General features: G+C 42.0%; 1 protein-coding gene across 1 annotated transcript in view; it reads left to right on the top strand.

The window, feature by feature from the left end:
- tmeff1a (transmembrane protein with EGF-like and two follistatin-like domains 1a) overlaps positions 1–26,187 on the top strand; it is a 54,486-nt gene that overhangs the window by 7,779 nt on the left and 20,520 nt on the right. The window contains exons 2-3 of the mRNA XM_054596400.1: positions 18,304–18,413; positions 22,703–22,832. Of these exons, the coding sequence (XP_054452375.1) occupies positions 18,304–18,413; positions 22,703–22,832 (240 nt within the window). The remainder of the gene's footprint in view (positions 1–18,303; positions 18,414–22,702; positions 22,833–26,187) is intronic.

The following is a 26,187-nucleotide window of genomic DNA, read 5'->3' as shown; positions in this document are numbered from 1 at the left end:
CAACAATCTTCCAAAATAGTAGTTTTGTTGTGTTAACCTAACGTAGTTGTTTCCCATGAAGACAGGAGTTTATTTTGAAAAGTTTGTATTCATGTAACGAGCGTAAATTTACACAATTTAATGGACTTTCGTAAAAAAATCACACAAAAAATTTGTAGTACCTTTTTGATAAATATCATGCGAACGAATGTATGAGTAAACGTTGTGTCTAGGGCTTTTATTGTGAAAGGTAAGAAGGGAAGGAGCAGATCAGGTTGAAAGGAGTAATAAAGTTTTCAATCTTGATTCAGAATACTGAGCCTCCGTGTTCCCTGTAGTTTCACCTTCTGTCTATTTATTGTTGTTTAAATAATTTTATCTCCTTTACATCATTTGAATTACTTTTATCATGCTTTTATTGTTAAGGACTTAACTTTTTTGAAAGACGCTTTAAAAATTAAAGTACTTGTTATTATTAGAATATATCTGTTCCTCACAACGTGGTTGGTTGATGCCTTTATTCACTGTGCAAAATCTGAAAAATCAACCTTGTTTCGCTGAGTAATATGTAAAGTGCCTTAAAGCGCTATACAAATAAAATGTATTATTATTATTATTATTATTAATACGTAATATTCTCCTCCTGTTTGAAGAACACTTAACACAAAAAACAACAGTATAAACATGCTAAATCAATTGCACTCTGCAGACTCTCCTTGGTCTTCATCCTATTGGACGTTTTGGGTTTCGAACCGCCGGAACAATTAAGATCTGGCTCCGCCTCCTCGCTGAGAAAATGATTTCTGTGACATCGGTTTAACGTGTTGGCCGTCAATCATGCGAAGTAATCCTGCACGCGTGGACGGCTCGTTTGTCACATTTAGAGCTGCTGCTGCTCTGTTTTTCTCGTGGCTCTCTTAAAGAAATAGGGCTCATCAAAATGCTAAACACAAGGGCGGTGATTTAACACCCGGTCTGGTCGGGACGGATGGAGCAGCGGCGTGCGTCTCCCGAGCCGTGAGGAGGCAGAATGGCTTTGTGTCTGGAGAGCAGCGACGCCACGGTCGTTCGTCTCAGTCGACACGCAGCAGAGTGAAACTAACACACTGACACGCTCAGTAAACACAGGAAGTACCGGCGTCTTCAACCAACGCCACCTTTACATCACAGTCAGGATTCAGATTAACAATGTTTCATTCCAAACATGGAGCAAAATATAACCAAATGACCTGCAAATCATGTAAAGAAAACGTGAATCAATGCTTGTTTCTACTGATTATTAGTGTAATATATGTATATATATATATATATATATATATATATATATATATATATATATATATGAGCAGGTTGGTAATATTAAACAACCACAGAAGAAGAAGAGGTGATTAAAATAGCTCTATTCATAGAGAAACATCGATTCTCACCATCTTTTATTAAACCTAACTAAGTATTTCACCATCTTTACTAAACCTAACTAAGTATTTCACCATCTTTAACTAAACCTAACTAAACCTAACTAAGTATTTCGCCATATTTAACTAAACCTAACTATTTCACCATATCTAACTAAACCTAACTAAGTATTTCACCATCTTTAACTAAACCTAACTAAACCTAACTAAGTATTTTGCCATATTTAACTAAACCTAACTTAACCTAACTGAGTATTTCACCATATTTAACTAAACCTAACTAAGTATTTCACAATCTTTTATTTAACTACAAGCAGAAATTGACTTGTGTTGCTGGACTTTTGTAGTAAAACACACAAAAAACGAGGAGTAACTTTTTGTAAAATATCATATGAGCCGTTGTATGAGGAAACGTTGTTTGATCAGAGGATTGTTAGACGTGTTTCAATGCTCTGTAGATATCTCGTCATGGACGTTGAGTGTTTCTAAACTGTGACTTTAACATTGAATACATCAGCTCTTTTTATTTAAAGACCAAGGCTTGTTTCAGTCAACAGACTAAAGGACTATTTTTAACTTTCTTTGTTGCCACTAAAGCTGCAGCTCACAAATAAAGAAGATTAAGAACAGTTCTGTTGACTGCAGATGTTTGTCCGGAGTCACAGTCGGTCGGGCCTCGTCTTTCTGAGTTTTGTCTCCTGGAGCTTGTGAACCATCGGCTGCTCGTGATGTTTGTGATTCTTCTTCTTCTCCTGCTGAGCTCCTCGGACGTCTCTGAGGAAATATAAATAACGACTGTTGTTCACGTGGTTTCAGTGAAGGAGCCTCCAGATGTTGCTTGTGATGGAACAGCTGCAGGAAGTGACTCTGGCCAACTCGTCTGGGAACATTCAAGACCCAGAACATTCAAGATGTTCCTGTGATTCTTTCTATTGTTGAATAAACTACTAAATGATAAATAACATCACTTGAAGCTTTTAAAATGATGTAAATGTTCACCGCTAAAATAATGTAAAATAACATAAAATAACTGTTTCACCAATTTTATTTCGATATCTCTGATTCTGCCTCGTTGATTTTAAACTTTTTTTAAAAATATTGTCCATTGTGAGTACAACAGTGTTTTTAGGAGTTCAGAGATAAATCACTACTCTTTTAAATAAGCTTAATATGTTGGTCATAATGAATGGGGGTCAAAGATCACAGCAGAATAAGAGTGTGCTGGAAGAGACACGTGAGAAAGTGTTTGGTTTTAGATGATGTGTTTACTGCCCGTAGGACCTTTTCAGTTCTGACTGTATTTTCTGCAGAAAGCCGCTGCGTCTGTTCACATTAGGTGGTTTTCATACCTGGTTTGATATTTATTCTGATAGCATACTTTAGACTTTTGAACACCAGTGATTTCTGCTTTATTTGAGCCACCAAATGAACAGTCTTGTTAATCCTCTGCAGCATTTATCTGCCCAGTTAGTTCAGCTGAAGCATCGCCTTTAAACAGCAAATTAAATATTTGTCCTCAGGAGGATTATACCTAAAGATTTAATATGAATATCTGTGTAACCATATTTGGACATAATCATATTAAAAATAAATTTGTTGAGGCGTATTCCTCAGCAGCAAGAACTAACGGATGTAAGTCCAATATTCTTTCTCTTTTAGCTCTGTTTTTGGTCTCCACCACCTCCTGAGGGAAATATCTGTCCTTTTAGCTGCTAAATGCCCCTCCATGTTCACCAGCTATAGTCTCTAACTGAGTCTGTCTGCTGTAAGAGTAAAGTGGCTTTAATGGAGCAGGAATTAGGCAGCGAACTGAAGCAAAACTAGCAGCTAGAAGCGGCTAAAAGGCTCCGTAGAGCGACTTCTTTAACAGTGTTAGTAAAACAATAGTGACCACTACCGACACAATTTTCACGCAAAGCATTGTGGGAACCGCCGGCCTCCATTTCCAACACGTTGTTTCTGCATAAGAGGAACTCTTCTTCTTAGTGTTTTCAGCCTCAAAGCCACACAGAACCATGACCACACATCCAGATAGCCACATTCTCCTCCTGTTAGCCGCGCTGCACACATTTCCTTTATTTTTCTTGTAAAGCCTCTCCTCCCTAATCAGCTGTGAAAAGAGCTTTCTGTTTCCTAGACGCCTCTGTGCTTAAAGCTTAAAGCAGAAGTCAGTTTACGGCGGCTCATTGGACTTCTTGTTTACGTCAGCTGACTCTGAATATCAGAAAACTGAGACGTGGGCCATATGAGGAATCTTATCTTGACACATAACTGATAACACAAAATGAAAAAACAGTTATCTCTCCAAAGAGAGAAGACGTCTTTAGTGTTTGTAATATCTGTAAAGTCATATATGCCTCTGAGGTATTATTAGTGGGCTTTATGCATTTTTTAAGGAACGTTTTGTTTTAAAATGTCTTTATTTTTTAATTAAGGTTCACAATCAGGCACAATCCTCTCTTCTGAAAAAAGAGCTTCAGGCAATAAAAAGAACCTCAAATGTTATAAACCATAAATATATTAAGTTTTCCCTAAACAAGCAGCTGTACCTTTTAAATCACTTTTTTAATTAATTAAGACTTAAACCCAGACGTGGTGAGTTTTCACAGGTGTCTCTTCTTAAAAATCTCCTCATCCTCACAAAAAGCCAAATAAATGTACTTTCAAAAAAATATATATAATAATAAAATTAAATAAATAAAGTAAAATAGAATAAGATAAATCTATGGAAATTAATTAAATAAATAAATACAAATATTATTTACGTTTTATTACAAATATAATAAAAGTTGTATTACGATTAGCCAGTTGGAAAAAAACGGTTACTGTCAGACTGATTATTACAAACTGTTGCTAACAAACACAGCAGTGTTATTGACTCCCGTTCTTCATTTTTATGCAGAACAAACGCAGTCGAGTGAAAACACAATCAGATTTTGATCGGCTTCATTTGAGCCGATGCAGATCCATTGAAACATCAATAAACGCCTCTTTCCGCTGATGAATATATGTTGTGACTGTAAATAAGCGTCTTCAGTCCGTCCTGCAGAACGATCGCTGTCTTTATGTCCCGTCGCTCTTGTTATTAGCCCTCAGGATAAAGAGCGGCTTCTTGCTGATGGTGATGAATTCTTCATGAGAAAACAACCCGGCGGAGGCCAAGTCATACATTTATTTATTCTGCAGGAAATTGATTGAACCAATATTTTCATGGCGGCGAGACGATTCATAATTCAGCGCTGCGTTTTAATTCTGCGGTCGTCATACATCATCCTCACTGCCCTTAAAGTGGTGTGCTGCTGTATTCTGCTCAGCCTTTGTCACTGGAGCTCAGACTCTCTGCAGGGTTTTGTTGTGAAGCCAATAGCCCCCCCCCACCTTCCCCCTCCTCCTCCCCATCGATCGTGGACGGACAAAGAGCCTCGAGACGGCCCGGGTCGACTCCTCTGCATCTACGAACACACTCGCTGCTTCAGGAGCTGCAGCAAACAGATCTGCATCTCTTTGTGCGCCAATTAGAATGCATCAAGTGCAAATCACCTGCTGGGAAGGAAGGAGGAGGGGGGGTGTCCTCTGCTGTGCCCAGAATTGGAATGGGACCTGATTAGTTTCGCATCACAGACTCTTTGGGCGAATCCATTCAGTGCAGTAAACAGGGAGGAGGGAGGAGGAGGAGCTGCGAGGCTTAAAAAAAGTTCCTCTCACACATAAATCTGTCAAAGTGTCGCTCAGATGTTTGGGATCCAGATGATGAAGATGATCCGGCTGGTTTGGGTTCCTTCCTGGTTGCTGTTGGTTTCCATTTAACTCGCTGGGATCCCTCACTCGCTCATAAACGTACAGCTGAAGACCACACCAGGTGTCGTCTTCAAATGTCTTGATTTGGACAACCAGACAAATAAAAGCAGCAAGCTTCCAACTTCTGCTTAGTCTGTAAAGTATCTTAAGGTACATCCAAACAAACATGCATAACTGTCGCTGAGAAGCTATAGAACCAGTACAACAGAGACGTTTGAAGAAGCTGCTGGAGTTGTTTTAGTTTGAAAAACTCCCTGGTTGTGTTTTGTCTAAAGGGGAGGAAACCACAGACGTAGTCATCGTGACGTCACACATTGGTTTGTGGAGTGACGTTTTAAATCCAGTGAACAGGAAGTGACCATATTCGGACTGAGGAGGAGTGACGTAGAGACGCCGTATACGTCTCTGGTGTCGACCTGTCAATCAGTGTGTAGCCCCGCCCTAAAGCATCCCCTGCTTTATGGTCTGTTTGACTCTAAATGGAGCATCATTTACTAAATGAACATCATGCTGTATTGAAGAAGACTTGAAACTAGAGATTGAGACCATAAACTCATGTTTACAATGTTTACTGAGGGAATAAATCAAGAGAGAAGTAGAGTCATTTTCTCATAGACTTCTATACAACCAGAGGAGTCGCCCCCTGATGGACAGGAGAGAGAATGCAGCTTTAACACATGAAGCTTTGACTTAATTTTTCCTTTCACGTGATGCTTCTCCAGAAGTAAACAAACATCAGCGTCGACTACCAGTTCTTCATTTTAACATGGACAGTTAAACTCAGTATTTTATGATTCTAAACTCTGCTTACGCCACTTTACTACGACTCGCATGTCCAGCTGCTTCCTGTTTACACAAGTACAGGCTCAGTGACCACAAACTGGAAATCCAAACAGGAAGTCACAAGAAACCATGGCAACCAAAATAAAAATAAAAGTATGTGGTCACTGTCGGTCAGAGATGGACTTCCTTCTAAAAAAGCAAAACATTCAATGAAAAAAAGGAACATTTATTTAGACAAATTCAACTCTGTAAACACAGATTAAAATATTTGAATGAGCTCTAAACATTAGATAAATACTCGTAGTAGAAGGAGACAAAGCAGATCCTCCACATGTTTGTAATACACATGTTTTGTCATTTTAATGTTTTGTTAAATAGTCATATTAATATTATTGTGTACTTCTTTATTTAAATTTTAAACTGTAATGTTAATTAGGCCACATTGCAAGCATTGAATTACGTTAAAATTGATTATTTCTGAAACGGAGCCTAAACGTCTGGACGGAGCTCGTTTTGTATTTTTAACGGTGTATTAAAACGTAAGTAGTACTGTAGTTTTATCTCTCTGGATTAAATCCATTTTGTAGTAAAACCTTTGGAGGCGGGATGACGATGAATGAGTGTTTATTTAAAGATACAGATCTCATATGAAGAAGTACCTCGTACAAAAACACTTCTAAATACCACGACCGTCCCTTTAAGTGGCTCTGAAAGCAGATTAATTTAACTAAAAGACAAGCAGGAAGTTATTTATAGTAACTCCCCCTAAAACTACAAACAGTTTAACTTGTACACACAGAAATTTAAATAACCTGTTTTCTTCTGTTTACCGTCTTCGGTTTACCGTCTTTATGCTAAGCTAGGCTAACCATGTCCTGTCTCCAGCTTTGCATCGATCTGAGCATCTCTCTCTCAGATGATTTGTAGGAAATGAGTAAAAACAAACTATAGTAGAGAAGGAGAAACTTCCACACCGGACTGGTTTCTGCTCAGTTAAAAGTTTCTTACAGTCTGTAAATTCAAACTCTCTCATCTCTCCGCTTGTTTTTCTTTGTAACTCAGCTTCTTCGCTGAGGTCTTGTGACGCCGCTTCAGAATCAATAACGGGGGATGAGAAATGTTCCATCTCCACGGCAACGCTAACAACACGGGGGGACAGATTCATGAGGCTTAAAGAGAAGGCGGGTCACTGACAGACCATTAAAAAGGAAAAAAACAGAGAATGAAAAAACAACCTCAGAGGTAGAAATTGAAAATGGAAATGAGAGACAGTCCACCTCTGTTTGGCTGTCAGGTCTGCTGTAAAAGAAATGCATCAGCTTTATAATTAAGGTTTCTGAACATATTGTTCCTGCTGAATGACTCTTTGTTTTGGTGGAACAGTTGGAGGTTGTGACAGATTTCCGGGGCTTGTTGCGTCCTCGTGGCGTCCTGACAGCGGCGTCCACGAGGCTCATAAACAGTCCCAACAGGCAGAGAGGCCGTAAACAGTCTGTGAGAAACGCCTGGAGGAGGACAAAAGCCCCTCTCAGGCTCCGTTTGGCTCCGTGTGCAGACTCTCTGAAGAGCTTCCACAGTGGGGAAAAAAAAGAAAAAGCAGCACTTCACCACAAAAACAACACAGAGTTATTGCAGGCAAATCACTCTGACGGAGCAGAGCCTGCAGCCGGGGAACTCAAACCCTTTAGTGAAGTCAAAGTGATAATTAACAAGGGAAACATGCAAGTTATAATCCAGAAGATTTGTATCCTGTTAAACCCCTTTTTTATGCCATTTACACCGGCTTTTTTACAGCAGTAGCCATTAAATGAATTTACATCCCGTCATTTCTCTGTAAATACTCATTAGCTTTGTTTCTGGTGGAGTCGGCCTTTCCTGCTCAGGAAATAATCATCAATCAATCTATAGTGCATGACAGTGCATTTATACATGATGAGGAAAACAAAACGTCGGTGCATGAGTGTGTTTAGTGTCACTGTGTCCAACAACATTCTTGACAGTCTCTCTCAGGCTACATCAACAATACTATATATTTTCGTTTTAAAAGGCATTTCTTTTGCTACGTCTACGCCGAGCGTCCACATTATTCCGGCGCTTTAGAGCCCCTAAAAACGGAAACGTTTGAAAACAATGCAGACGCCATTTTAGTAAGAAAACACTGTGGTTGCGTTGTAGTGTGGACGGGCAGAAACGTTGACGCAGACAAACATTAGCTTCTTGATCGGGTCTCAACAGTCAATATGTGTCCTCTGATTCGTCATGCTGCCAGAGGAAAACAAACATCAGCCTTGATTATTGAGCGACTGTCAGGTTACTTCAACATGGATAACAGACTACAGGCGTCACTGACCTTGCTGCCGTTACCAGCAGCTGTTGTGCAGTTAAATTCTGCATTCTAACATTGCAGAGGAAGCAGCTGTTATTGGAGCTGTTAACGATTGCCGTGTCCAGGGTATATCAGCCATAAGGAGGGGACGTTTAAAGTCTTTTTCTTTCTTCCTATTCTGAAGTTCACAAAGAAACTGTAAATGAACAAAAACATAAATTATCTCCCGTGAGAACAGACGCTATAACTAAAACCTTTTGTATTCTTTGTTCAATTATTGTGGATGTAGCCTCAGCGTCTCACATTTTCTCTGACACACAACACAACGGTTTGTATGTGATCCGAACAGCTATGCTCAAAGGTGGAACAATTTGTTTAAACACAGAGACGTGTTTTCAGAAAAAAACTGAAATAGTTGTGTCAAGCATGGGAAAAAAAGGGAGAGCTGAGAGAGAAGTTCAAACTGTCGCAAATGTCAGATCGTCTGTTTCTGAAAGTCACAGTTCTGACGGCGTGTACTGGCCCTTTAAAAGCGTTTGTCGGATGGATGACTAGCTTCAGAAACCGACCACTCCTTCACTGACATGCAGCATGAAGAGACTCCTCCTCTACAACAACAAAACAAAAGACACCAACAGACTGTCGGCTGAACCCGCCGCAGTGTTACTGCTCCGCCCGTCACCCGATGGAGATAAATTATACTGTATGAAGTTGTGGGGATGTAATTATGCAAATGAGGTGGTGGTCAGCGGGGGTGGGTTGTGAAGAGGCTGACGAGCTGGTCCGCAGCCAGCAGCGAGGTGAGGAAGAGGACGATGATGATGATGATGAAGCAGGTTTTATATCCTGCAGCTGCTGAAAAAAGACCCAGACTAAGTCAATATTTCCTCCTGTTGGTTTGATTAAAAACTACAGTGACCAGCTGTTTTAGCAGATTAATTATGAAACTATATATTTGTGTTTTTAAAAATCCACACCTTCAGTAGGAACCAATGGCTGAGGGACACAGACAGAAAGTCAGACCGTGTTGAGAGACGGACTAACACGTTGTTGGTTTGGTTCTGTACGTGAGATTTCTTAAAATCCACTGGTGTCAGATTCCAAAGGAAACATGTGTTTGTAGTTCTCTGTGTAAGGTCTATGTCACCAGGAGTCCTGTTGTCTTCTCAGCGTCTATAAGATGGTGAGAGTAGCTGGAGACACTTTAACTTCCTGTCCTCTGTAAGACTTTAACCTTTCACAGAATGAACAGAAGACTAAGAGCTGCCTCCAAACACAGAACATAGAAAATGTAGATGCCTGCGGTTCTTTTTCTCTACTTTGGACTCATTTCATCTTTTGGGTTTGTGTTCAGTGTCTTTTTGTCCTTTGGTGGTCTGAGAGTGGAGGGGGGGTGGGGGCAGACTAGCAGACTGACCTGATGCAAGATTATACTGAGTTTTGGCTTCACATTGTAATGATGTGAGCCCATCAAAAAAACACACAACACCTACTTCCTGTCGTCACCTACTTCCGGTCTTCATCTCCTTGGTTCTGTTGTAGAAATCGATCCATCCTGGTCACCTTCACCTACATTCCGTCCTTGTCACCTACATGCCAAAAGTGTTACCTCCACCTACGTTCTGTTCTTGTCACGTATGTCCCTTTTTTTGTCACCTGCCTCCTGTCTGTCCTCGTCACCTATGTTGCGTCGTTCTCGCCCTTCATCTAGGTCCTGTTTTCACCTCCGTCCACCTCCGTCCTGTTGTAATCTATGTGTTGTAAAACCTTTGTCCCTTTGTCGTCACCTACGTCCAATCTTTACTCGTTACCTTCATCTTCATCCCGTTGTCACAACCTTTGTCCCGTTGTCGTTACCTATATCGCTTCATCGTCCCCTTCATCAACGTCCCGTCGTCATCACCTACCTGAGGTTCGTCTGCGAATACTTGACATTGATTGGTTCTTCATTTCCTCTCGTATCCTCTCTCTCTCTCTCATCAAGTTTTTTCCAACGTCCTGATCCATGGTTTAGTTTGATTCAGACAGAGGCGACCTCTTTTCACCTGTCGAAGGTTCGGATGTTTCTCTTTGTTTTGGATCAGACTGTAAAGTCTGAAAGTCTTCATTCACCTGTCCGTCTTCACCTCACAGTCTGTTTGCTTTGGGTCGGAGCTCCTCGACTCATTATGACGTTTTCATACATAGTTGTAGTTTTGCTGACAGTCACTGATTTTTATTCATTTTTAAAGCTGCCATCTTGTTTGCTGCACTCACATGACCCCTTCTGCTGTTGTTAGCTGCTGTTTTCTTGCCGCAATGTGCTGGTCCAAGCTGCCTCTGTTTTTAGCTTGTTTGTACAGATGAAAACTCTCACACACACACACACACACACACACACACACACACACACACACACACACACACACACACACACACACACACAACCGATCGCTCTTTAATGAGTCTTAAATGGCAGCCTGCTTAAAAGCCTTTTCATGGAGGCCTACAGTTTCGATAATAGGAGGCAAAAGTCAAGTGATGATGGTCTCTTTCTATCTGGTCCACACACACACACACACACACACACACACACACACACACACACACACACACACACACACACACACACACACACACACACACTTGACTTCTTTGTCCTCATCACGTCCTCTCCTCCTCGTCTGGAGGCATCCTGACTTTCTGTTATTTTATTATATTACATATATTAGATATTTAGAAGCTGTTAAAGCCCTGTTTCTCTTTTCTTCCTCCTCAACGATTCTCTAAAAGATGCTCTCTTATTTCATTCATTAGAAGGACAAAAAGTTTGCAGAGGCTCAACGTGACGTCATCTGTCAACGGCCAGAATCCTGGTGTAGTTTTTTTTGAGTCCTTATTTCTCTTGTTCACTAGACTAGTGCTGATTCCTGGTTATGCCGTCCGGTGTACGAGTTTAAATCGTTTTTGAGCAAACCGGCTGAACGGGTATTATTAGTGGTTCATCGTATCGTAAAACTCAACGGCTCAGATCAGAACCAGATCTCCGTTGATACTGATTGTATTCTTTTATAAATGTTGACCTCTAAGCCGTCGTTGCTGTGGTCAAAGTGACGGTCGCCATCTTTGAGAAAAACATCATAAACCCAAAAGGTTCAAACATCGACAGAAAAAAGAGCTTTAAAATCCTCGTTTTTTTAAGCCAAATCTGAACCTGATCCCCGTCTGCTTCCTGCCTGCAGGTCCTGCTGTTCGGCGCTCCGTGGGGTGAAATGAAATTGGCTGAAAAATACTCCTCGTCCTGCTGCTTTTTACGGCACATAATACGAGCCTGTAAAGAGGCGGCGTGAGGCTGCAGAGATAGAACGCTGCCTGCAAAATAAAACGGAGCCGGATTTATAGTATGAAGTGCTTTACATCTGCAAATAGCTTTTCTATTAACAGTAACAGGCGGAATATTGAGAGCAGTGAATCAGCGAGGAACATCAACAGCATTTTGTTGCTTTAAGGACGTCTCTCTTTATTTCCCTGGCACTTTTTTATATAAGTGCACCATTTTGAAATAAAAAAAAAAGCTCTGAAAGTATTAAATGGATTTTGGAAAACGCAGTAAATAAAATCGGAGTGAATAGAGGAGCCGTTTGATTAATCCTCTCTTTACCAAGGCTGCTTCATAAATGAAATATAGGCTGAAATAAAGTCCACAGAGCCGGCAGCTATATTGTCATCTCTGTGATTGTTTATCTTTCTATTAATAATTATGATGATACAGTTGTTAAACTCATGAATAAAACATTACACAACAAATGGGAAAGCTTTCCTGATGAAAAATGTAACTAGAAAACACGATTAGAGCAGTATCAAGTTCATTTCTTTTAGTTTTGTTTAAACAACAAGTTTACTGAGTTACTGATCTGCATAATGAGTCGGTCCTTTAAATATATATATATATATCCAAGAACACACCGCATAATTATCATCATTAACATAGATTTACTGTGATTAACTAACTTCCTATTTCGTCCTCATTCAGTCGTCTGACTGCAGATAAAGAACATTATGTAAATGATAACATCTAAATATTTAATCCGGCTGAGAACTTTTATTGTCAAAGATAATATCCTTGAACATATTTTACAGGATGAAAAGTTTCTTCAGCTGTTAATTCATGCGAGTGAATGAATAATTCAAAAGAACAAATTGGGCTACAACCACATTTTGTTGTCGCCCATTTTTAGCACAACAAGCACATGACAAACAAAACAAAACAAAAGCAGCATAACGTTCCTGTAGTGCACTTTTTTAATTAGCATCTTAAGAAATGTAAACAGCAGCGACAAAAAAACAATATTTTGTCAGATAAAATGGACAACACAAAACTGGACATGAGGAAAAACACTGTCCATCAACTTCAGACAGCCAGGAGCATGCTGGGTAATGGAGTAGCCTCAGGTGCTAGCTGGGTTAGCTTCTCCTCTCTGGAGCAGTTTGGTCGGCCGTGAAGCGTCGATCGTCTCGGAGATATTGTTGTATGTATTCTGTCATAAGCCGTCAGTGATAAACACCAGAAACATCAACAAATAAAGACAAAAAAGCAGCTAAATTCATGGAAGGTAAAATGTTTATGATGTTTATAATCTTGTTTAGTGTTCCAGGACCTTTTGGGGACATTTATCAGGACTAGAAAGTCCCGGTTCTCCAGGAAGCTCTGCGACAATAGGAACGTCACAACTTGAATCCCTGTCGCTGCAGATATGAGGCCCCTAATTGTCTCGTTAGGAGCAAAAGCAAAGTGCCGACGGGCCCGAGTGACCCGACTCGTCTCAGAGCGACTTCCCTGGAGGTCAATTAGTTCCCCGCTCTGCCTCTGCGTCAGACTGCACAATGAACCTGGAAGGAGGCTCTCTGTCCGTCTCATCGGCTCCACATGAATAAAACATCAGAGCCGTTATCTTCACGCCGCACTCGCTGCTCTCACGGGTGGAGATCAGTCCGCCGCAACAGCTGATGGAGCCAAACGAGACCAGAGTCTGGAGGGGCCTCGGGACGCTGTCGAGGAAGAGACGAACACGAGGGAGGAGGAGGAGGAGGAGGAGGAGGAAGAAGAAGAAGAAGAAGAAGAAGAAGAAGAAGAAGAAGAAGAAGAGGAAGAGATGAACACAAGGAGGAGGAGGAGGAGGAGGAGGAAGAAGAAGAAGAAGAAGAAGAGGAAGAGACGAACACGAGGAGGAGGAGGAAGAAGAAGAAGAGGAAGAGGAAGAGATGAACACGAGGAGGAGGAGGAGGAGGAGGAGGAGAAGAAGAAGAAGAAGAAGAAGAAGAAGAGATGAACACGAGGAGGAGGAGGAGGAGGAAGAAGAAGAAGAAGAAGAGAAGAAGAGGAAGAAGAAGAAGAAGAAGACGAGGAGGAGGAGGAGGACAGACCTGGACAATTTAGTCCCTGTTATAAAAGAGGAAGAAGAAGAGGAGGAGGAGAAGGAAAAAGAGGAGGAGGAAGAGACGAACACAGGTGGACAATTTAGTCCCCATTATAAGAAGAGGAGGGGGGACGAGGAGGAGGAAGAGGAGGAGGAGGAGGAGGAGGAGGAGGAAGAAGAGGAAGAGAGGAGGAGGAGAAGAAGAAGAGGAGGAGGAAGAGACGAACACAGAGGTGGACAATTTAGTCCCCATTATAAAGGAGGAGGAAGAAGAGGAGGAGGAGGAGAAGGAAAAGAGAAGAAGAAGAGGAGGAGGAGGAGAAGGAAGAAGAGGAGGAAGAGATGAACACAGAGGTGGACAATTTAGTCCCCATTATGGAGGGGAGGAGGAGGAGGAAGAAGAGGAGGAGGAGGAGGAGGAGGAGGCGTTCAGGAATCCATGTTTTATTCAGACAGCGGAGGAGAACAGAGGAACGCTCTTCACACGGGAACTCCTCCAGCTGCTGAGGTCTGGAGGTTTGGAATAGATCCAGGAACAAACGGACGCCAGCAGCCAATCGGCTGGCAGCGTTTAGTCGTCTTTAGACTTCACACACGTCGTCACATGACTTCCCTCGTAACCTGAGACCCTCGCCGACAACCGCTGACGTGTCAACGGCTTCACCAGACTCCAGAGGGATGTTCAGCATTTTAAGGGTTTTGTTCCAGTTGGAGATGAACGCTGTGGCCTCGGCTCTCTTTGATTCACAAAACTTCACATGTCTAGTGATTATAAAAAGTCATTTTTAGATGTTTTAGAAACAGGAAGTGTTAAAAATATACATTTAAAAAAATATATTGCAGCCGAATCCAAGAGTTTACAGGAAATTCAACCTTTGTTTCTTTATAATGCATTTCATACTTGACTTCTTTCTTTAAAGTTGTACAAAAAAAGTAATAAAGTAGTCCATGAATATGAGATATGAGTTAACAAATAACTCTAATCCCTCCTCTTCGTCATGGAGGTTGGTTTATGGCGTTTTGTCGTTTACACTCGTTGTCTTTTTGATTCTTCACAGTTCATTTTGTTTGTTCGTCCGCTGTTGTTCAGAGAATGAAACGACAGACACATAGAGTATAGACGCCTCTGTTCATGCTCGGAGCTCGCTCGCCATCTGCGGAGGCTCGCGCTACGATGACAAGCGCGACAATAAACAAAGATGGAGTCGTGAGGCCGCTCAGCAGGAGACAGAGAAACAGAAGTCAGAAGCCCCCCCCCCTCCTGTTTTACGTCTCTGCAGAAGATAAATTCTCCGCTTTTAGAAAAAAAACCAGATCAATACGCCACAGCAGTCCTTGAGAAGGTTTCACTTCTCTATGAAATGAAAACCTCACAGACCTGTGTGTGTGAGTGTGAGTGTGTGTGTGTGTGTGTGTGAGTGTGTGTGTGTGTGTGTGTGTGTGTGTGTGTGTGTGTGTGTGTGTGTGTGTGTGGTTGCATGGTTCCTTTAAAAAAAGGAATCTGAGGTCCCATTGGAGGATTTTGGACTGGATCTTCTATGCCCATGCACCGTGTGACTTTAGATTCTTGCGTTCATGTTCGGACAAATCAGAGTCCTGTGAGGAGCTACAGGCAGCTAGGGGCGGGGCTTAGCTGCCGGAAGCTGAGCTCTCCTCCCTCAAGCCGGATCTGGGTCTGTCCACGGTGGACTGGTCTCTGCTGGATCTGGGTCTGTCCACGGTGGACTGGTCTCTGCTGGATCTGGGTCTGTCCACGGTGGACTGGTCTCTGCTGGATCTGGGTCTGTCCACGGTGGACTGGTCTCTGCTGGATCTGGGTCTGTCCACGGTGGACTGGTCTCTGCTGGAGTCTGAGCTGAAGGAGTTTCTGGTGAACCTTCATGATTTCATCTGGTTTCTCCAGAATCCGACCCGGTGGCTCCGATAACGAGCTTTAAGAATAACTTTATAGAAACAGACGATCTTCTCTCTGATGGTCTGGTTTACTGATGGAGGTCTATAGAGGATCAGGACTAAACTGAGACTGGTTCAGGACCAGATAAAGGTTCCTCACAGTGACTTTTAACTGTGACTGAACTTCTGATAATTAACGGATCTCTTGTTTTGCTATTCAGCGGTGAACGGGTTAAAGGATGTGGAGAGCAGCAGACAGAAGATGAGGTATCGACGTCCGTCTCTCCTGGCCAGTGCAGGAGGGGGGGGGGGGGGGTTAGATAACGAGCCGGGGTGGGTGGCCATGACGACCGGGTGGTGACCAGCTGCTTTAGTTCTGCTCTGATACCAAAGGACGGAATTATGTGCATTCTCAAATCCCTGTTTATGTTGTAAAATGTATGAGGGCGAGGAACCTGAACACAACACGGCCGGGATCCACTACACACACACACACACACACACACACACACACACACACACACACACACACACACACACACACACACACACACACACACACACACACACACACACACACACACACACACACTCTGAGTTGATCAGCAGTGTGTCGGAGCTGCTGCTCGGACTCAGCCACCTTTTTTGCGTTAGTTCCCTTTAGGTTTCATGGATCAAATGTGGATGAATACGTTAAAAAAGTCTGTTTTTTTTAAGACGTGTTCATGACATATAGATGTTGTTTGAATACTTTGCTGTTCGTGGCCAGTTTTCCCTCCTTTTATGTAAATTATTTGACTGCGTCTTTAGTTGATTTGTCCCATAATCGTGTGTTTTGGTCAAAGTCCACTAGGATTTCTTTATTCGATTACTTGTTTTTTAATCCTGAATGACGTGTTTCTGATGAGCTCTCTGTGGTAAACACAATATTTAAAGTGAAGCTTTTGTGGTATTCTTTGTGGTGAAACAGCTCTGTTGATCAATTGTAAGATCGAGTGTAAGTCGATCAATATGAAGCTATATATATAAATAAGGGCCTACTGTCTTGGCTGTGGTGTTAGAAGCTTTTATTTTGAAGTGTCAGACACATTTTTATTGCACATATCATCTCTTCTGCTGCTCATTTTCAGGCTGTTAACATTAAAATCCTTCCTTCTCAGCTGAATCTCTGAGATGTATAACTGTAATCACCCACTAATTTAATGAAACACACAGACTAAATATTAAATATTCAATTCAAATGCTAACAAACCCTAACGTTAGGGAAAACAGGCTAAAATAAATCCACATTATTACCAGGACATAATAATATTAAAGCATCAATGTGAAAGGAAAGTGTGATTTGGATTTGTTTCCCTTTTAATCTTTTTTTGTTCCTGAACTATCTGATCTTAACTTCTCCTGCTCTCCTGGTTTCTTTAAGTCTGATCTGGAGCTCCACGTCTCTCCGTTTCCCAGGGGTCTTTGCAGCTGGTTGTTACTGCGGCCGACGGGAGCAGCCATTTTTAGGAATAAGGGAGATCCGCAACCAGTAATTACAGCCCATTACACGGCCCTTCAAAGCCCACACACACACACGGAGGCAGGAATCTGTGGCTTTTATCCCAAAGAAAATGTGGATAATTTAAGTCGGCTGCATATTTCTGAGACGTGGAGGCCTGTTATTATCAGAAACAGACATGACTCCCTTTAAAAGCTGCCAGAACAGTGTGTGTTTGTGTGTGTGTGTGTGTGTGTGTGTGTGTGTGTGTGCGTGTGTGCGTGTGTGCGTGTGTGCGTGTGTGTGTATTTTGATCCCAGATCTGTTTCCAAATAAGAAAAAGCGATCATAAACCCACAAATATGAGCCTCATGTATTTATCCTTTTGCAGCAAACTGAAAAATAAATTCCATTGTGGATTAAAATCTCGAATATTTTCTTGATTAACTGTAAAAAAAAAAAAAATGTTCATCAGTGTTTCCCAAAGCCAAACATGACGTCCTCAGATGTCTTGTATTGTCCTCAACACAAAGGTGACAAGTTTACTGTCACAGAAGAGAAAAGAAACCAGAAAATATTCACATTTAAGAAGCTGGAATCTGAAATTGTTTGGGGGCATTTGTTCTTAAAAAATCCCAAATGAAAAAAGTTGTTAATAATTTAATGAATTTTAAATGAAATTTTATGAGAAAAATGTTCGATTTGATGCATTTGAGTAAGTTTGTGTTTGTTATTATCAATTTAGACAACGTAATTGTGCATCACGATATCTGGATGTATTATTTAATCACGACACAAATATGTTATGAAAGACGGTAAATTATGATATTTAATAATCGGCCCCAGACAAGAGACTCAGTCGTTACAATTGGCTCTGCTCCCTAACGATCACATCACAGATTTGAGTTCTGTTGTCCCCCAGATGTACACACACCTGTTGGAGCCGTGATGTGAACTCGTATTGCTCCGTCTGATAAACGATCATCTCCTCCGTTTGAGCTCTGAAGAGAAATGTCTCCATATTTTCCCTGCAGCTTTTCCTCTCTGTCTGCTTTTATCGTTCATAAACCTGTCTGGGTTTTATTCTCCAGTGATCAGAGGGCGGGGGGGGGGGGTATCAGAATGTACTGGGGATACTGGTGGAGGTGTTGTGGGTCTGATATCGATCTACCTGCTCACACCTTTCACTTAGCCCTCCGTTTAACCCTTTGTGTTTCTCTCTCTGTGTTGTAGATCTGTCAGAGAAGAAGAGCGACCTGAGGGTCTGTGATGAGTCCAGCTGTCGATACGGAGGCGCCTGCAGAGACGACGGAGCTCTGCTGAAGTGTGTCTGCCAGTTCCAGGTAGAGAAAAGATCATCTTGTCTTTGTGCTTCCTCTTCAGTCTGGTGGTATTCTATCTGTAAAACACAAATGTATGGTTTCCTTATTTAAAAACAAAAGGCTCAGTAATGTCCTGGAGCAGCTGGTCACTGTTGTTTTTATAAAACAAAGGAGGATATTTTGCATTTGTTGGGGACTATTTTCAGCGGTGGATTAATCCAACCAAACCAGTCGATGCAGAGCCTGGTTCTGCTCGAGGTTTCTGCCTATCAGACGTGAATTATTCTAAAGAGTATGATGGAGACCTCCTCTATGTGACGGTGTCCTGAGGTAACCTGTATAAGAAGTGGACGTAGTCTTCGCGACGTCTCCCATTGGTTTATAGACTGAGGTTTGAAGCATGTAAATCAGCATTTTAGGGGTAGCCATCTTGATTTTCACCGTAACCAACTCAGCTTTTGGGCGACGCCATATTGTGTTATTATTTTAAGATATTGTAATTAACTTTCATGAAGTGAAAACTCACCGTGAAAGAGTTAAAGTCGTAAGACAAAAACACGGACAACCCTCAGACCGGACAACGACGTGGTGTCGACCTGTCAATCAGTGTGCAGCCCCGCCCTAAAGCATCCCCTGCTTTATGGTCTGTTTGACTCTAAATGGAGCATCATTTACTAAATGAACATCATGCTGTATTGAAGAAGACTTGAAACTAGAGATTGAGACCATAAACTCATGTTTACAATGTTTACTGAGGGAATAAATCAAGAGAGAAGTAGAGTCATTTTCTCATAGACTTCTATACAACCAGAGGAGTCGCCCCCTGATGGACAGGAGAGAGAATGCAGCTTTAACACATGAAGCTTTGGATTCACTTTTCAGACCAGGAAGTTGTTGCCTCGAGAATCCACATTTGGTGCTCTAGTGAGCATTTGTGGCAGCAGGAAAACTAAAATGCAACTGCTCTCCAGTCAGCTCATTGTTTTACTATCGGCATAATTATCCGAACAACGCACAGATACAGTTTGAAACAAAACCCATCTGGCTTCTCAGATCTGAAAGCAAAACCTGCACTCGTCACTCGTGTCCACACAAACAGGACGGAGATGTTCAGCGTGATCAGAGGAGTTTAACGATTGCCTGAGCGAGACGGCGGCTGAATGCAGAAGTAACATCCAGCAGAGTTATTGTCTCTCGTATCACCGCCGGAGCAAGAAGGTGAGGAGACGGGCAGAGGACAGGAAGCAGCATCGTCCTGAAACCTTCAGCCGGAGACGTCTAATCGTTGAATCAACAGCAATTCAGCTGAAACTCCCAGAGAAGATCCCCTGCAGATGCGATCAATAATAATGGAGCTTGACTTTAAATCTTTCTTCTTGTTTCTTCCTGCTTCTCTTTAAATCATTTCCTCTGAGAACGACCGGGACACCTTTCCCTCACATCTCAATATCATTGTCCATTGTTCCACTGATTCTTCTTCGATCACAATGTTGACTCACTCCCCTTCGTCACCTTTTAATTATTACTGTGAGCTCACAGCAGCTTTACGAGGGACAGCCGCTCCTTTATGGACTCCGTGGGCCTCCGCTGACCTTTACCCGTATTGGTGGAGATTTCTCGGTTAATGACTTTCTGTTTGGAAGCTGCTGATTCTTAGGAGAACATTTTTCACCCCGGGGAGAAGTGTGTTAGTGCCGTTCCTCCACAGAGATGGTGGTGATGGACGCTGCCAATCACAGCAGCAGAGGTTCAGATATTCAGAGTTCATCAGGGTGTTTTTCTTCTCCAGAGCCACAGAATGCTTTCTACAGCTATGTTCACAGACTGAGAACGACTCTTCATAACGGGTGTAAAATCAGTGGCATGCTCAGGGCTTTACAACCTCGTTTAAAGCCTGTTTCAACCCAAAGACTATGTAAGAAGTAGATGTACTCACACTGACGTCAACCATTGGTTTGTGGACTAAGATTTTGTAGCCTTGAGTTTGGCATTTTGGTTGTATCCATCTTGGTTTTTGGCCCTCGCCATCTTGATTTTTGGTCGGTGCCATATTGGTTTTTTTCAGTTGCCATCTTGGTTTTTGGCCTTGGCCATTTAGATTTTTCATCAGTTGCCATCTTGGTTTTTGGCCGTATCCATCTTGTTTTTTTGCAGACCCAGTCTTGGTTGTTGGCCTTTGGTTTTTATTAATGACCAGTGTTTGTTGGACCCATACACCTCCATTCCCACTTCCCTGTGTAGGTTTTTGGGGTCTTAAATTTCACTTTTTCCTGAATAAATAGGAAAATAAAAAAGTGATAAAAAAATTACTCATTGGCTACTTTGATGAATAAAAGTATATCAAATGTGAAAGAAGGGTATAATAAATATAGAAACTAGGCAAGAACCAGATTCACAAAAGTGTAAAGAAGAAAAAGCTGCAACAAGTACGTTGTTTTATTGCCAATCAGTGTTGAAATGCTCCAACAGACACCTTCTCACTGGAGTTTTGAATGTGAAGAAGACAAAAACAAAACGTGAGAATCTTTGAGGGATAAAAATCTAAATGTCGTCCTGCTGCCTGACTTTCCAAACTCTCTCTGAGCTCATGAATCCGTCTCTGTGTGCGCTGAAATCTGGATTATCAGATTGTTCTAGTCATAGAGCATAGAGCAGACCTCACAGGAGTTGTGAAGTGTTTGTGCGCCGGCTGTGCCGAGGTCGCGGAGCAGAGGTCGGCTCTGCAGGGGATTCCTGCTCAATGATTGATGGCTGTGAGTTAATAGAATATGGATTGCTGAACCCTGATATGTGTCTGTATGCAGCCGCGGTTTGTATCTGACAGCTGAGTCAAGTTGGTTTACTCAAACCGTCACGCAGAATGAAACCAGTGATCTTCCTCCTCTTAGTTCTTAGCAGAAAACTAGACTCTCATGATGAAATCCTCCTCCTCTCCTCTAAACGTCTTCTCTGGCTTCAGTCTGACATCGGCTGTTGGTTTTTCGGCTCCACCCACTAATGTTAAACTCGTCCAATGAGCTCGTTCCTGCTTTTCAGAGCAGCTCATCTTCAGCAACATTCTCTCGTCTGTTGACGTCTTGTTTCATGACTCGCTGTCTAAACTGCCTAGTGAAGTTCCTGTGGAAGAGTTGTGTCGATAGATGATCTCCGGCGTAGACGGTGCTCAATGGCTGACAAAATTTGGCTTGTGTCCCTATTAATGTATAAAATAATAATAATAATTATTGCTATAACACACCCACACTAGTATCTAGGGCTGTACCAAACAGTTTGAAGCTTCAGAACTTATGACCTCGATGCAAACAAAGAAACATGATTTCTAAAAATGAATCAAAAAAACATAGAGTAAAATAACTACAACAACTTGGGTCTTCCAAGTGAAGTCAAAGCTTCATGTGTTAAAGCTGCATTCTCTCTCCTGTCCATCAGGGGGCGACTCCTCTGGTTGTATAGAAGTCTATGAGAAAATGACTCTACTTCTCTCTTGATTTATTCCCTCAGTAAACATTGTAAACATGAGTTTATGGTCTCAATCTCTAGTTTCAAGTCTTCTTCAATACAGCATGATGTTCATTTAGTAAATGATGCTCCATTTAGAGTCAAACAGACCATAAAGCAGGGGATGCTTTAGGGCGGGGCTACACACTGATTGACAGGTCGACACCAGAGACGTATACAGCGTCTTTACGTCACTCCTCCTCAGTCCTAATATGGTCACTTCCTGTTCACTGGTTGCAAAAAATGGCAACATGATAGTTGAATTCTGGGCTTCAAGATACCACAAACCAATGGGTGAAGTAACGTATACACAGTCTGTGGTCACAAGTGGTAGAAAAATGATTAGAAGGACTGTATGATTTGTCCTGGAGACGAAGACCTCGGCGATGACCGCCACGTTAAATAGTTTTGATCGAGGGTTACACTTTGTTTAGTGCCCTCCCTGGTGATTATACCTGATTCTATGTGGGACAAACTGAATAAGCTGAGTGACGTTTCTGCTATTTCTGTGTTCGAGATCTTCTCTGACATCAGATTTGTGTTATAATAAACTTATATAAGCAAATAAGGACAACTGGGGCTCATAAAGTTATCTTTTATTCACAGTCAGAATCAGCTTTATTAGTCTTATATGTGGAAAAACCTGATGGATCTAAACCGACTTCAGAGAATTCAGACTTGAACACAACCTGAGAACTTTCCTTGATTAAACCCTGCAGCGTCTCTCTGCTGGTTTGGAGTCAGTCCAGTGTTTTCATGTCCGGCGGTCACATTGAGACTTAATTAACATTTGATTGTGTTTGATTTCCCAGTGTCACAAAAACTACATCCCAGTCTGCGGCTCCAACGGCGACACCTACCAGAACGAGTGCTACCGGCGACAGGCGGCCTGCAAACAGCAGAGACTCATCTCGCGGGTGTCGGACGGGCCCTGCCCCACCGGTGAGTCTGCCAGGAAAACGCAGCTGGGTCAATGGAAAGCTGATTGATTGAGGGCAGGAGAGTTCACCAAAAAAGTGAATTACTGCCCTTCATTTATTGATATCGACCAGCTGAGCAGTATGTGAGGACATCAGTCAGAGTCTGTAAAGGTTTTAAGTCATTTAAAATGTCCTCAGTGTCGTCTGAGGAAATAATTCACCCGCCGCCTCGTAAAAACCAACACACGTCCTCTTCTTTTGGTCCGAGCCGTCCTGTCGTAACGGCTTCTTTCTCTACCATAAAATGTTGAAGAGCTAATTATGGAGTGAGACTGCTGAGACGGCACTTATAATGAGGCACCAATCAGATGACCTGCACGTTGTTTTAAAGGGTCAGTTCACCCTCATTACCCCAAAAATATAAAGTAGTTTGGAGTGTAATTTGCACTGGAAGTATTCATGAAATCAGAACTATAATCAGCTTTATTGAACATTGGATTTGACAGTTTTTTTGAAGCTGAAAATAAATCTTTTATAAAGAAGAATAATAGTTTGTGTTCTAGTGTGGACTTTAATCCACTCTTTTCCCAAGAGTGATTATGCCTGGTCCCGCCCAACTGGGCTGTGATTGGCTGATTATCTGGTAATGGCTATGTGCTTTCCTACGCTGGGATAAGAGTGTGTGGATGAAGCGTCAAATTGTTTAATTTAACCAATTTGGCGGCTAGCTAGCTAGCTTGCTAATTGCACTTTAATGCTAGACTGGTTACAAAAAAATTGCCCAAAAAGTCTCCTTTTGGTTTAGGTAACAAATGTACTTTGTTAGCTTTAGAAAAACATCATGTTTGAAGTGAATACAAACACTTTTGTGGCAAAAATATCCTTTTAATTTAATGAGCAAAACAGTCACAGCAATGTGTCCTAGCCAATCATAGCACAGTAGCTCTAACTGTCATAGCAGACTGTTTACCCCTTAATAAACAATATTCATCGTTCAAGTTGTGCCAAAAACTTGTTATAAAGAGAGGAAACCCTGTTAGCGTTTGAGAATAGGTCTTTTTCATAAATAAACTGAATCGTTTCAAGTATTTTCACATGTTGAAGTAATAATCTCAACTGTAGCTTGATTGCGACTCTCTCAGGATGAGATGATCGTTCTATATCTGGACTGTAGATATCTCGCTAATATTTCTAATGACGCTCTCAGAGTTCACCGTCAACATCCAACGCTCGTCCTAGTTTCTTCCTCTGAACTCTGGAGAACGTCATCAGCCTGATTGATTTCAGAGAACGAGCCGGTTAATCAACCACAGATCAATATTAATTAGGAGCCGAGGATGGGAAGCCGTTAACGTCCTCTCAGAGCTGAGTGGTTCCCAAACCGGAGGGCAGGGTCCTTCAGAGGGTCCAGGAGGGACTGGAGTCCAATGAAGATTGTTTTATTTTCACTTAGAGGCCTTTTTAAGTCAAGGAGTCTGATCAATAATTCCTCCATCAGGTAGTCAGAGTTCTTCAGTTCATCTGTCTGACTACATTTTAAAGATCACTGAGACATGTTTCATCAGGAAGTAAAAACTCATTTGTTCTTCACCTTTTGAAGCTTCAGCTGTTTTCAGGAAAGAATCAAACACAAACTGTTGTCTTTAAATATCATTGACTGGGTTTACATGCACACTAACATACCACTAATATTCTCCATAGGAGCTCATGTAAACAGCATATTATGTTTGGATATTCTGAATGTAGCATTTCCCCATTAAGACATATAATTCAGGTTTTAGCAGCGGTCTTTGTCTTCACACGCCGCCTTTCTCTGGCATGTTTGGGGAGCGTTTCAATCCGGCGTATTAATGGAAAAAGCACTCGTTCCTATGTCAACATATCTCACCACCGTTACACTAACGTCCATTCAGATGGGGATTCATTTCTTTATCGTTAGAAGAGGAAAAACAGACCAAACGTGGACAGATGTGTCAACACGCTATTCAGTGTTTGACTAAAAGCACTCAGACATACAGTCCACATATAGTTTATTTCCCAAAACCTTCAGCTTTCCACATCTGGAGGACCAGCAGCCGGAACGAAGCGCTAACGGGTTAGCATGTTCCTCATCACACCGCCGGCAGACTCTCTGGATTCAGAAGTTTCTGCAGGCCAGTCAGCGTTGATGTTCCCACTCTGGAGAAATGTGTCGGGGAAACCTACAGTAACAGTGGTGGTGGTGATGATGGTGGTGGTGGCGGTGATGGTGATGGTGATGGTGATGGTGGCGGTGGCGGTGGCGGTGCGGGTCAACTCTATCTGGAGGAGCAGTGGCCTGATTTCCCAGGAGGCACTGCTCCGGCGCTCTGCTCTTATTGCCTGTTACACCAGAGACCCGGCGCTGTGATATGTCCTCCTTGCTTCCCTCGCCTCCTTCCTGTCCTTCTGCAATTTCCTCTCCTCAAGATTTATGCTTCCTGTAATTGGAGCATTCGTCGGCACAAAGACTCAGCTGAGTTTATCTCCCCGAGCAGGAGAGGAGGAGGAGGAGGTTTGGCTTTGTTTCAAAGAGCAGGACCGGGAGGTTACGGGGAGGCAGGAGGGCCGAGACCTCCTCTATGGGGTCTGATCTCAGGTCTGAGCTGAAGGTCTGAACCTCCACACCAGCCGGAGGAGTTATTACTCTTTAAAACTAGAGTTGTTAGCTTCTGGACTCTACTGGCCTGTTAAAGGAGGAGAGAGGATGAGAGCAGATTCACACAGACGGATTATTAGGAGAGGATGTGGAGAGGAATGTTCTGCTTAACCCAAACTTTGAAGGTTTTTGAGGCTTTGGTGCAAGATTCTAACTTGTTTTTCTGTGTTTTTCAGGGTTGGAACAAGGTTAAAACTTGTGTTTCTGTGTTTTAAGGCTTTGATACAAGATTCTTACTTGTTGTTTTGTGTTTTTTAAAGGCTTGGGTACAAGGTTCTTACTCGTGTTTTCGTGTTTTTGAGGGTTTGGTACAAGATTAATATTAATGTTTCTGTGTTTTTGAGGGTTGGAACAAGGTTTTTACTAGTTTTTCTGAGTTTTTTAGGCTTTTGTACAACATTCTTAATTGTTTTTCTGTGTTTTAAGGCTTTTGCACAATATTCTAACTTGTGTTTCAGAGGCTTTGGAATAAGATTCTTCCTTGTTTCTGGGTTTTTGAAGCTTTGGTACGAGATTCATACTTGTTTTACTGTGTTTTTAGGCTTTGGTAGAAGATTCTTACTCGTGTTTTTGAGGCTTTGGTACGTGTTTTCTGTGGAACAAACAGTTTCAGATGCAGGTCATTTTGGTTTCAAGTCATCATAAAGTTCAAAAATGATCTTCCTGAAGTGGAACAATGTTTTCTTTTTGGAATTTGTGT

This window comes from Anoplopoma fimbria, chromosome 3 (genome assembly GCF_027596085.1).
Source record: "Anoplopoma fimbria isolate UVic2021 breed Golden Eagle Sablefish chromosome 3, Afim_UVic_2022, whole genome shotgun sequence".
Classification (NCBI taxonomy): domain Eukaryota; kingdom Metazoa; phylum Chordata; class Actinopteri; order Perciformes; family Anoplopomatidae; genus Anoplopoma; species Anoplopoma fimbria.
Note: the sequence above shows the minus strand (reverse complement) of the source record. Positions and strands in the feature narration are given on the sequence as shown.